This window comes from Nicotiana sylvestris, chromosome 8 (assembly GCF_000393655.2).
Source record: "Nicotiana sylvestris chromosome 8, ASM39365v2, whole genome shotgun sequence".
NCBI classification, from domain to species: Eukaryota; Viridiplantae; Streptophyta; class Magnoliopsida; order Solanales; family Solanaceae; genus Nicotiana; species Nicotiana sylvestris.
The window spans coordinates 212,758,767-212,771,684 of record NC_091064.1 but is presented as its reverse complement, the minus strand read 5'-3'; the positions used below and the strand labels follow the sequence as shown (position 1 = coordinate 212,771,684).

At 35.4% G+C, this 12,918-nt stretch overlaps 2 protein-coding genes across 3 annotated transcripts; both read left to right on the top strand.

Annotated features, from left to right (window-relative positions):
• Positions 1–623: 623 nt before the first annotated feature.
• LOC104213977 (transcription factor MYB3R-2-like) lies at positions 624–7,886 on the top strand. Of its 2 annotated transcripts, none has more exons than XM_009763562.2 (10): positions 624–808; positions 1,676–1,819; positions 1,940–2,006; positions 2,402–2,459; positions 2,992–3,086; positions 3,191–3,294; positions 3,958–4,086; positions 5,084–6,286; positions 7,321–7,373; positions 7,470–7,886. In XM_009763562.2, the coding sequence occupies exons 2-8, from the start codon at positions 1,704–1,706 to the stop codon at positions 6,279–6,281; spliced, it is 1,767 nt and encodes a 588-aa protein (XP_009761864.1). In that variant the 5' UTR covers positions 624–808; positions 1,676–1,703; the 3' UTR covers positions 6,282–6,286; positions 7,321–7,373; positions 7,470–7,886. The 2 variants fall into 2 exon arrangements, with proteins under 2 accessions (XP_009761864.1, XP_009761862.1); XM_009763560.2 differs by having other exon boundaries at positions 624–859.
• Positions 7,887–11,099: 3,213 nt separating this feature from the next.
• Positions 11,100–11,980, top strand: LOC138876317 (uncharacterized). The gene is made up of 2 exons (XM_070155230.1): positions 11,100–11,485; positions 11,617–11,980. The coding sequence occupies exons 1-2, from the start codon at positions 11,100–11,102 to the stop codon at positions 11,978–11,980; spliced, it is 750 nt and encodes a 249-aa protein (XP_070011331.1).
• The last annotated feature ends 938 nt before the right edge of the window (positions 11,981–12,918 follow it).

The following is a 12,918-nucleotide window of genomic DNA, read 5'->3' as shown; positions in this document are numbered from 1 at the left end:
TTGCTATTATTACACAGTCCAATTTTTTTCTTAAATTCCGCATTCAATTAATATATGTATATACGTTAAAATGATGGGAGTAACGTAAAAGTTCCCATTTTGCACACGGGTTAACAATGCTGTTTTTAACGTACTGGTCAACTAGCCCATCTTTTAATCTTACGATGTAAGTTTTGTAACGCCAATCCAAAAGGGATAAAGGGCCAAAAAAAAAAAAAAAATCCTCGTACCATCACTTTGATAACTCTTACTTTTACTTATTCGCGTTATATATTTATATTAACTGAACATATAATATATATTTTTATATTTATTCTTATCGTTATATTATACTGAACAACAAAAGGAGGATAGTGTGTACATATATATTACTCATATCTTATGAAAATAAAGAAATTGTTTTCGATTCCCTATGCTCATAAAAAACATGGTCACAAAACAGTAAAAGAAATACATTAAAGGGAACATTATGGGGAAAAAGAAAATATAGTAATGACAGCATATTAATAAGATAATTAAAGCAAAAGAGAAAATCGGTAATAATAAAAATCTAAGCGTAAATATACTATATGTTTTTATTTTAATTTATTATTTAAATTAGTGTAAAATTCACCGCTTCATTCTCTTCCTTCTCAAACACACTTTCACATTCAAACCCAACAAATCCGCCACTTAACCATTATTTGTACTGCTACTACTTAGTACTCCAGTAGTTACATATTCCCTCACTCCTCGGAATCTCTTCAGTTTCCCGCTACTCTTTCTCTCTCTAAAAATCTAAATCTTAAACCCTAATTCACTGAAAACGGTCCGTTTCATTCAATTCTACTTCGCTTTATCCTTCTCTCTCTGCCTTTAGGTACATGTTTCTGTATCTATAGTTTTTGTCTTGTCTCCCTCCCCTGTTTATTTGACGGTTTCGTAACAATTTAAGTGTTTTTCTGCATTTTTCTCCAAATCTTATTCATTTCTGTTTGTTTTTTATTTTTATTTTTTTCTGATTCTTGCTGTTTTTTAAGGTGATAATTCTCTTTGTTGTAAACTTTTTGATCATGTTCCGTTGCTGATAAAATGCTAGTGCAAAGTTTTGATCTTTGTTGATTTGAATTTTGTTTTTGTAATTAAAATTGAAAAAATGCTTTTTTTGTGGATTTTATTAGTTGTCCAAGAGGACCTTTAATCAATGAAATTGGAACTATAGGGAGAAGATTAGTATGACCACTAGATGAAAATGTTATGCATAAATTGATTTGGAGAGGATACAAGTGATTTACGTAGCGGATTTTTTTGGAATCAAGGCGGAGTCGATTGATTGATTAGTTCTTGAGGAGCACACAAATTCGTATTCTGTTTGAAAAAGAAGTTTCTCTTTTTTTTTTTGTTGGTGTGTAATTAGTAGTTCTTGCCACTCCCGAGTCTAGATAAAAGAAGAGGGTCCTTTTGGTTGACGGCTAGTATAAAGATAGTGTAACATTATACTGAATTGTTTGGCCCAATGTAGGTGTGCCTACAGACGTGTATAGAATGAAATGGATAGATTCCTATTGCCAACCCTTACTTGGCATTGGGCATGGCTGCTGTTTTTCTCATATGCACTCGGAAATTGTTCCTATGGAAGTTGAATGTGTAACTAATATATAACTGTTCGTATTGATAGTAATTTTTCTTTTTGCAGTGTGAGGATATCTTTTGGCTGCAAGATCATGATACAAGTTAAGGAGGAATCTCAGACTCTGGACTTTGGTGGATTTGCTTCTTGTTCATCTTTCTCTGATAGCAGTTACGAGGCTAGCACTTCAAGATACTCCTCCGAACCTGGGTAAGCTGAAAACTTTTGATTTGCTTTCGATCATGAAGTTGGGCCTCAAATAAGGACATTGAAGTGGTGGTTGATTGATGTAATTTAGTTTTCACTTCATTTTTGTAAATCCTATTTCAGTTCTAGTTATCGAAGGAGCTCAGGTCCAACTAAACGTTCTTCCCAGGCAGGCTGGACAGAAGAAGAGGTAATGGGCTAGTCGCTGGATCTCATGAATGTCTCTTTATACATTAAAAATTTAAGTGCATTACTTCTCTACCAAAGCTTCCCGTGTACTTGTACGATGAATTTCTATAACCTTGTGAGTGTGTCTCCATGATAGTTAGGTACTTGTACGATGAATTTCTATAACCTTGTGAGTGTGTCTCCATGATAGTTAGGTACTTATACAATTATCTATACGAATTGTCATGTCCTTTTTCCTTTTTATTTCTTTGAGGCATGTGGTTGCTTAGGATGTATTGAGCAAATGAAAGGATTAATATAAAACTTTGTTAGTCAGAAATTCCTGTTCTTTTTACTATTTCCATAGGCTCCATTCTTTTGATCCAGAAATTTCAGACTTCTTTATTCCTTTCACAGGATAATCTGTTGACTGACGTGGTGAAAAGGTTCAAAGGGAGAAACTGGAAAAAAATAGGTAAGACACCATTTATTCTGTCATGCTCTATACTTTTCAGCTAGGTTAACCACAACGACCTTTACTTTTGCTCCTGGTCGCTTTATGACCAGTGTCCTGCCCCAGGATACGGTAATCTGGGGCAAGCATAGGGAAATGGCTTGCGTGGGGAAATATCTGTACGAGTGGTTTTTAGTAACTTAGAACGCTAGCACTTCTGTTTGCAGGCATTTGCTGCCTCTTAAGTTATCTCCTTTTACCATGAAAGTAACATCAGAACACGTTGACACTGGTTATTGAGTTAACGAACTATCTGCACTATGAAAATTACATACAGTTCATTATCTACCATTACTCAGTAGGTGAAAGGAAACAATTCTTGGAAGCCTCTATGATCTACCTTTCTTTCAATCCTTTTTGGTACAATTGAAACGTTTAGCATCTTTTGAATATCTGGCTATGTCATGGAGTGACTTATACTGCTGTATCCATGAACAAAATTTGTCTGCTGAATGTTTTGTGTGATTGTATTGTGTTGTCTTTTGTTCTATAGCTGAGTGCATGAATGGAAGGACTGATGTGCAGTGCTTGCATCGCTGGCAGAAAGTTCTGAATCCTGAGCTTGTAAAGGGTCCTTGGTCAAAGGAGGTGCCAATCGATTTTACAACAGTTGGTTTGCTTGGAGTTCAATTTCTATATGTCAAGACTATAATTATTAAGACAGTTGTTTTTTTTCCTTTTGGAATTTTCAGGAGGATGACCTGATTATTGAGTTAGTTGAGAAATATGGCTGTAAGAAGTGGTCTTTTATTGCCAAGTCTTTGCCTGGTCGCATTGGTAAGCAATGTAGGGAAAGGTCAGTTTCCAATTCTGCCTAAATCTGCTGCTATGAAACAGTTAATTTTATGTTTTTATACCTCCGGTTAATTTACATGCTCATAAAATCTTTACTTGTAAAATGCTTCCTGGAACGTATGTCGTTAGTCTACTTACAGAATTCTTTCCTTTCCTTGAGAACTCATTTGTCTCTTGTGGCATGCAGGTATCATATCTTTGTCTTATTTTCACTTAGCCCTATTGGATTTTCTTTCCTGTGAAAGCACTTCTTGTTTACTTCCTGTTTGCTGTTGTGTTGTGTCTTTCCAAAACAGTCAATCAATCAATCAACTATGCCTCAATTCCATACTAGTCGGTATTGGCTATATAAAAAATCCGTAATATAGTTTGAGGCAAAACCCTCCTTTATCTGGATTCAAACCTGTTATTTTTGCGCATTAGGCAGAGTTTTATATATTTTTAAGTGAATAAGAAAAAGCATGACAACCGGGAGCAGCTAAATATTTGATCACTGTGATACTGGTGAATGCTTTGTTGAATTTTGCAGTTAAAGGAGACCCGCTGCTCCATGTTCTGTTCTAATTGAAAAAAGAAACATGACATTGATTGATTATTGCAATTTATTATACTTGTTGCAATCTGCAATGCAAACTTATGTTGATATTATCCTTGGATGTCACAGGTGGCACAACCATCTTGACCCAACCATAAAAAGAGATGCTTGGACTGAACAGGAAGAATCAGTCCTATGCCACTATCACCAAATATATGGGAACAAGTGGGCAGAAATTGCGAGGTTTCTGCCTGGAAGGTAAGCTAGAAAAGCTATTTCTTCAATTCTGTATCGGGGTGTTTGATGTAGAGAATCTTTGGGCATTCCCAGACCCTAGATCAAGTAATTTGCAAAATGTATCCCCCTGTCATACCAATGAGTGCATGGTGCTGAAATGCTATCATTACTACAAGTGTGCTATATCTCGTATGCCAAATCAAACCCAACCATTTTTATTTTTAAGATTTATCAGTACATTGCTTACAGAGGGTAGTAAAATTTTGAACTCTGGTGGAGCTTTTCTCAAGGGGCATAAGTAGATAATTTTAAGGAAAAGGTTCAAATTTACCTCTGAAGTATTCTACTTGTCTTACATTTTCCCTCCGTTCAGTTTTTTTTTCGGTCCACGAGAGCCCGCGCTTTTAACCTTTCGGCTCATAGGTAAACATGGTATATTTGGTCCCTTCACTTTTGCTTCTCTCTATCTTATTCTCCAGTTTCGCTTCCATCCGGACTCGGGAATCCCTTTCTCCCAATATGGTTTCTTATTTTACTTCTTGAAGCTCAAACATTCTATTAGTAGAACTCTTTTAGCATCTCTTTTTATCAAATCAAAATGGGAAAAAGTTTGCAACTTGTAGTAATAGGTTAAGTTTTATTTTCCAAAAGATTAACTAATATGAGTCCAATCTAGTTTTGAAAAGGTTGACCCTGCAAGCAAGGTAGGACAACCAAAGGGGACAGAGGTAGTAATAGTGTGATAGCTCCTCGCGGGAGTAGTTTAGGTATTCTAAGATATGTAACTATACATTAAGGACACTATGTGCACCCTGTTTCATCCGGAAGTTCGACATTCTTTTGTGCAATTACCTGGAGTACTAGATGCATCATTTTTTCTCTAACAAGCCAAGTTCTTAATATATGATAATTACTCTAAACTGAATTTCTTGTTCTAAGCTTGATGCGTGCTATTTGGTTCATTCACCGAAGTACCATATTTCCTTTCTGATCCATTTTCCATTTGGACCTCTCGCAGGACTGATAATGCAATTAAAAATCATTGGAATTCCTCAGTTAAGAAAAGATCGAACTTGAATTTGCCAAGTGGGTTAGTGCTGGATACCGAAAGTGAGGAATCTCCTAATTTCTCTAGTGACAAGAAAAAACTAGAGATCCAGAAGCATCCATTACAAGCTCAAAATGCAGAACAAACAATCTTTTTAGGCGAGCAGACAGGATTGGATAATGCTGCTGTTGCTTTGTCAACTGATCTGAGAATTGGATATGCTTATTCTGCTGGAAATGCTTTGCATAAGGATACTTCTTTATTTGGAGCCTGTATATCAGCAGAAGAAAATGTGAGGGATCTGATAAAGCCACTTGGTGGAATACCATTTGGCAAGGCAGATGTTCTTCCAATTGGTGAGACAGATAAACCATGTCAATCCAATTTAAGTCGCACTAAAATATCATATCCACTCTCAGCCTCTTCTTCAGATTTTCCTTTGGATCAGTTGCACCACACAAGATGGAGTACTTCTCAAGTTGAGGCTGTTCATCCTACTACTTTTGGGAGCATGTATGAATCTCCCAAGAGGTCTAGGCACGACACTGTTAACGATCCTGACCATGATTTTTTGAGTTTGTCATTGGCTAGCTTTACTGAGGTTCGTTCCCAAAGTAACAAGAAGAATAAAGCATATGACACACAATCTTCTTTGGGTCTCAAGCAGCAGGGCTCCTTGTATTATGAACCACCACAGTTAAAGGACATGCTGATTCCTTTAACAGATGAAAACCTTAGTAGAGACAACCTTATCACGGAAAAAAATGGTCATCCATTTTGCTCTACTCCTCCTAGTCTTAAATTAACAGTCTCTGCTAATGGTAGCAGTCCAGAATCTGTCTTAAGGAATTCCGCAATGAGTTACACAGGAACTCCTTCAATCATAAGAAAGAAGAATTCCAGATTTCCCGAAGCTGCGACGCATTCTAGTTGCACAGGCACCACCACTCCCACACATAATTTCCTAAGAGCTTCTGACAGGGAAGACACCTCAAACCTGAAGGACAGATTTTCTGGGTGTAAATCATCAGTTTCGGGAAAATCTCTTGGAAGACGGTTGGAATATGCCTTTGATATGGAATGGGATGCCTCTAGATGTTGCACACCAGTTTCTGCAGCTTCACCTTGTGCACTTAGACTTGGTGCTAATACGATGCTGACACCATAAAAAAGGTATAGTTATAAGTAGTGAAGCAGTTCACTGTTAGTTTTTCTTTATCTTCAGCTTTTGCTGCATAGTTTGAGAAAATATTATTTATTTATTTGATATATTTATTTATTTGATAAAGAGAATACTATTATTATTTTTGGGAGCTTGAACTCTAGAATAGCATCATTGTTATGCTAGTTCGGTTAGACAGCTTGAACTGATCTGACAAGTCTGCAAGAGATCCTAACCGAACCTCTTATTGATGGATGTATGTGATTGCACTGCTTTCCCATGTTAGTATATTTTAAGCGGTTACACTTTTGAAATTAGCAGGATGTAAACATGGCCATCTTTTCCACAGAGCAAGGTGATGGATGTTCAGTTATTTGAAATTCTTATCTGATGCTTCTTAGGCTCCTTGTATTGGATGAGTAGAACATAAGGGAGCTATTGGGCTTATAGCGTTTTGTCTCAAAGAATCTTGAGCCTGCAGGTTTCATGACTTAAAACTGATTTGAAGATAAGCTTTTGCGCATGCGTCTTTTGAACAAAATGGCTATATTCATTACATTATTCTCTTTCTTTTTATTTTTGTGTTTATTCATTTGCAAAGCTGAAAGGATTGTATGGTAGAAGGGTGGAAGTGGTATGTGTATAGGGTGCATATGGGCATGACCATTGCCTTAATTCCATATTCCATGCTTTACATTTATTCATTTTTAAAGCTGAAAAATTGGTGTTTTCAGAAGCGGGGACATGGCTATGTGCATGGATGGGTATACAGGTGTATACTATGACTCCGCGTAATATATTCTTGCCTAAATGTTTATCTATCCTCCCTCTACAGATTATACTGGTATTAGTAGGTCTGTGACCGGGAACCATTTTGAATTTGGATCTTGACATGTCGGTGGTTTTTAACATTAGGCATTTTGCCAAGAAGTTGGTGGGCCTACGTGAATTGGGTCAGGGTGGCTGGTGGTTTCGGGATCCCGTAGAAAATACTTCTTTTATGCCTTGGGTATTTATATTATAATTTTCATTTTTTGGTATTTAGGATTAATTCTGAGGATCAGTCTGGAGAGGCTTTTGTTGTAGCATCACAAGCTGGTATTGAGTCTCTTCTCGCATTTGCTTTTAAAGTTGTTGCTGGTGTTCCTATTTCTATATGGTGTTGCCTATTAATCCGCCGTTTTTTATTTGCAGTCAGATCATATGATCTGATGGATCGATCGGGTACTTCTTCAAGGTCAAATCTTTGAGGAAATAAAATGTCAATGAAACAATGACATGCTAAGCCACTTTGAGATGGCCAAGTTAAAGCTGAAGAATTAGTTTGAAATGGAAGTTGTAATTTTGGCAGTCACAAAACCTTGTGAGCTTATGGGACTAATGAGAAAATATGGCAAAAAGCTATAAACTACATAAGCATGGAAATTTGTTGGATAACTCTTGTTTTGGGAGTTGCCCCTAACTCTATATGGGTGTAATATTATAATTTGATTTTTCCCTGCCCTACTTCAGAAATTTAGCGAAGGAAGGATTTGTAAATATGCATTTAAATCAATTGCCTTTAGTTCTGTGGCGTGTTGTTACATGGTTGCAAAAGTTGAGTTTCTAATGCTCGATTTGTCAATCCAAAAAGAATGGTAGATAAATGAATGTTAATTCTTTACCCATTTAGGGCTCGTTTGGCAGGATGCATTAGATAAAATAATCCTTGCATTAGCTTTGTGTATTGATAATACCTTGTTTGGTAGACATTTTGAACTTATGCATTAGTTATGCAAGCATTAGTTATACATCCTATTTGGTATTATCCTATGCATAATTAATGCATAGAAAATCATGGTATTAGCAATGCAATGGGTTTTAATGCATGCATTAGCTTAGTTAAAGATAAAATTGTCCTTCAAAATTTATGCTTGATTAAAATATGCTAGTTATTATATTAATGCAAGTTTAAAATAATTCAAATAGTGAGAAATAAAATTATATCTCTAGTAAATAAATAAATACTTAGCATATTTCCTTTTTTATAAATAAATATTTAGTTCTATATTACAATATAGGTAGACAAATCAAATAATTTTTTTAAACTTTTTCGTATAAAAATATTTCTCAACATATGTTTCTTTTAAAAAGTTTTAGAGTGATGGACTGGTTTTGAGGGTATTTTTGTAAACAAGCAATTTTTAAGAAATTGTGTAATGTTTTAATACATCAAACCAAACAATGGATAAGAAATATATCAGCATAACTAATGCAAGCATAAGTAATACCAGCATTACTAATACACCATATTCAGCATTATTCTTATGCACCCTACCAAACGACCCCTTATTGAAGCATAGTTAGAAAGTGTTTGATAAGCTCATAGTATCAAACATTGAGAGGAGTCAGACCTACGAAATATTGGGGAGCTGATTAGGCATGACATGACGCGGCTTTAGCTTATTGAGGGCATGACCTTAAATAGAAGGGTATGGAGATCGAGGATTAAGGTAGTAGGTTAATAGACAATTGATGAAGTTATTCTATTTTCATGTTACTATTTGGTACTACTTACTCTTTTCTCCCTCTCTTTCTTTCTTTTTCTTCATTCTTTTTCTCCTTCCTCCTCCTCTTCTTCTCCTCCCTACCTTTTGGAGTCGACGGTTTATTGAAAACTATCTCTCTACCTTCACTAAGTAGTGGTAAGGTCTGCGTATACACTATTCACTACTATTTTCCGACCCCACATGTTAAATTATACTGGGTATGTTGTCGTATAGTAAGAGAAAAACAATTTGTCTCTCCGAATTGTCACAGTACAAAGCAAATTGAGTTGAGCAAAGTATATTTTTGGGTATCAAATTGAGATAATAATTTCATCAGTAATTAAAATTTTGTCGCCAAAACCAAACTACAGTATCAGTTAATGATAAAATTTCGTAATTCTGACCCTAGGAAGTCAACTTGCCACTGAGAAGTAAATATACTCCTCAACTTTATCGATTTTGCATAGTAGTTTTAGATATGGACGTGTATCATCAGCATTTTCTGGTAGACCATCATTTTCGCCAATAACAGGATTGCATCCTTAGCTATCTCCAAGAGTTTTCGGATAAAATGATAAGAACCAATTATTGCTTTGTCTATCAATTATTAACTAATAATATGTCCTCATTATATAGTACTCCTTTTTTCCCTTTATGCTTAGCTGAGAATTATTATTATATTATTATTATTATTATTGTTATTGTTATTGTTATTGTCATTATCATTATCATTAGCTTTTTTGAGATAAGATTTGATTAATAAAATGCAAAATGGCAAAGAAGAAAAATATTTCAGTTAGGAACTTAGGAAAGAAATCTTGGAAATTGAACTTTTGAGAAGATGAGAATTCCACGTCAGCCTTGACGTCTGAAATGACTCAACAACAAAGTTTAGTTTTTCAAATTGGAATATTTTCGTGTACTACAAAATCACGTCTACACATTGGCCTATGGTGAGGTACTGATTGTGGGGATCGGCGCGGCCGAAACACTTGAAGATGCACAATTAGAAATTCGACGATAAAAATCGAATAACGATCTTGGACATATATATGTCCGTCAAAACAAAAACGAAAAAAAGTTTCAGCAGATAATGATAGTATAACTCAAAAGTTAATCTAATGCAAAATAAAATTATATAGATTTTACAACTTCCAAAAGTTCTTGCCTCATGGTGAAAGAGATATTTAGCACGATGAAAGAGATAGGTAGTATGTTATTGTCATACATGATTCAACTGACTATATAATTATGAATATAACTTCATTATAATGTATTGGTTTAAGGTTAAAACAAATTAAAAAAAGTAAGCTAAACAGTCGATCATTCAAACGCTTAAACTATTACGTACATATTATCAATTATATTCATATGTCCATTTATCTCCGGCTATTGGGATCTGATTTCCGTACCAACGCAAGATAAGCTTATTGGTGACAAAGCTGTTGAGTTTCTTTTTAAGATAAAAAAAGATCTTAAAAAGAAGGTGAATGGGAAATGGCGGGGAAATGAAATTTTTGAGTAAAAATTTTAAGTTTCCCTCTTTTGACAATGAGATATTGTCCCATATTGGAAGAGGAAAAGGTTTTTGGTGGGTATATATACAATTGCTCTTCTTGTAGCTCTTAAAGAGTTAAGAAGAAGGCAAGCATCGCGCCATCGTCGTCGTCGCTCGCTCGACTTTGGCTGCTGGAACGGATGATATTAGGCAATCCGTAAGTGTAATTTGCTACCGAACTTTGTGTTCGCTGAAACACTGGGGTTTGAAGTACCGCTACACCAGTGTATAATTCGTTCTATCCTGGGAGGAAATAATCCATAACCTTGGGTACTAGGAGGGGATTAAATTCTTTAAGGAAATATTGTGAATTCAGTGGGCTCGAATTAATTACTGTTTCATTTATATTTACATTTATACGCTAACTTTCTTTTCTCCAGAATTATTATTTACAAATAAAGCAAGTAAGAAGATAAAACCAATAAGCTTAAGGAATTTAATTTTTATTTCTGTATTTGTGTTATACTTACTGCTCTGGAGACTAAAACCTTTGTGGTTTTGTCTACTCCCGTTTTGGAGATTTAAGCCTTCGTGGCGTTTTGTTGCAAATTAAAATCTACGTGATTTTTTACTCCAGTTTTAAAGCCTTAGTGGCGGTTTGTTGGAGATTAAAATCTACGTGATTTTTTTTTGCCAAGTTTAAACGTTTATTAAACGTTTGTTTGTGTCATTCTTTTACAGAAAAAAATGGTAAATGACAACGAAAACTGAGTTGTTCTGATGGTGACTGCCAATGCAATGACAAGCCGAACACCGGCGTTGGCACCGGCAGAAAAACCCGGAAAATTTTTCGTGATTGATTTCAAGCGCTGGCAGCAGAAGATGTTCTTCTACTCGACTACATTATGTCTACAGAAGTTCATCAAGGAAGATGTTCCTGATATGCCCGATGAAACTCTAGAGAATGAACGCTTTCTTGTGATTGAGGCGTGGAAGCATTCTGACTTTTTGTGCAAGAATTATATTCTTAGCGGACTGGAGGATAATCTGTATAATGTCTACAATAATGTGGAGACGTCAAAAGGACTGTGGATTGCGCTTGAAAGAAAATACAAAACTGAAGATACCAAGATGAAGAAATTCGTTGCCGCAAAATTTTTGAACTACAAAATGGTAGATAGCAAGTCTGTTATTACCCAAGTCCAGGAATTGCAAGTGATTATTCATGATCTACTTGCTGAAGGTATATATAAAATGAATATTGATGTTGAAAGTAAAATTTTTAGTATTTTTACTAACAGAATTTTCATTGAAGGTCTTTCATCAATGAAGCATTCCAAGTTACAGTAATTATTGAGAAGCTGCCTCCTTTGTGGAAGGATTTCAAGAACTACTTGAAACACAAACGAAAGGAGATGTCCTTTAAAAATCTCATTGTTCGGTTGAGAATCGAAGAGGACAATAAAGCAGCTGAAAAGAAAGCCCGTGGAAACTCAATAATAATGGGAGCAAATATTGTTGAGGATAATTCTCAAATTAAGAGAAAGAGGAAGCAGGCTTCTGGGCCGAGAAATAACCCAAACAAGAAGCGGTTCAATGGAAATTGCTACAACTGTGGAAAAGCTGAACACATATCTGTAAAGTATCGTGCTCCAAAGAAAGACAAGAAGAAGGGTTAAGCAAACATGGTTGAAAAGCACGAAGATATTGATGACTTGTGTGTTATGCTTTCTGAATGCAACCTGGTAGGAAATCCTAAGGAGTGGTGGATTGATTCTGGATCCACTCGTCATGTTTGTGCTGTGAGGGAAGCATTTTCTACATATGCTTCTGCTGGACCCGAAGAGACGCTTTCTATGAGAAATGTTGCTACAGCAAAAATTGAAGGATATGGGAAGATATTTCTCAAGATGACTTCTGGCAAGGTCATGACTTTGAACAACGTCCTTCATGTTCCCGAAATTAGGAAGAACTTAGTCTCTACTGGACTTCTTGTAAAGTATGGTTTCAAGTGCGTTTTTGTATCCGACAAGGTGGTGATAAGTAAGAACGAAATGTTTGTAGGAAAAGGTTACCTTAATGAGGGCCTTTTCAAGCTGAATGTAATAGTTGTCGAAAATAATAATAAAACTTCAGTTTTTTCTTACTTACTTGAGTCAAATGATTTATGGCATGTACGTTTGGGTCATGTCAATTATAAACCTTGCGGAAAATGATTAACTTGGAAGTATTGCCTAAGTTTGAATGCGAAAAATCAAATGTCAAATATGTGTGGAAACTAAGTATGTTAAACATCTTTATAAGTCGGTTGAAAGGAATTCAAATCATTTAGACTTAATTCACACAGATATTTGTGATATGAAGTCAATACCATCTCGCGGTGGAAAGAAGTATTTCATAACTTTTATTGACGACAGTACTCGATATTGCTATGTTTACTTACTTAATAGTAAAGATGAAGCAATAGACGCATTCAGGCAATATAAAAATGAAGTTGAAACACAACTTAACAAGAAAGTCAAAATGATAAGAAGTGATAGAGGTTGGAATTATTCATCAAACACCAGCCCTTTACACGCCCCAATCCAATGGAATTGCGGAAAGAAAGAATCATTCA

Coding starts and splice junctions, on each gene's coding strand:
- LOC104213977 (XM_009763562.2), top strand. CDS start 1,704: ATGATACAAGTTAAGGAGGAATCTCAGACTCTGGACTTTGGTGGATTT. Junction 2,007..2,401: donor CAGGCTGGACAGAAGAAGAG/GTAATGGGCTAG, acceptor TTCCTTTCACAG/GATAATCTGTTGACTGACGT. Junction 3,087..3,190: donor AGGGTCCTTGGTCAAAGGAG/GTGCCAATCGAT, acceptor TGGAATTTTCAG/GAGGATGACCTGATTATTGA.
- LOC138876317 (XM_070155230.1), top strand. CDS start 11,100: ATGACAAGCCGAACACCGGCGTTGGCACCGGCAGAAAAACCCGGAAAA. Junction 11,486..11,616: donor TACAAAATGGTAGATAGCAA/GTCTGTTATTAC, acceptor TTTTCATTGAAG/GTCTTTCATCAATGAAGCAT.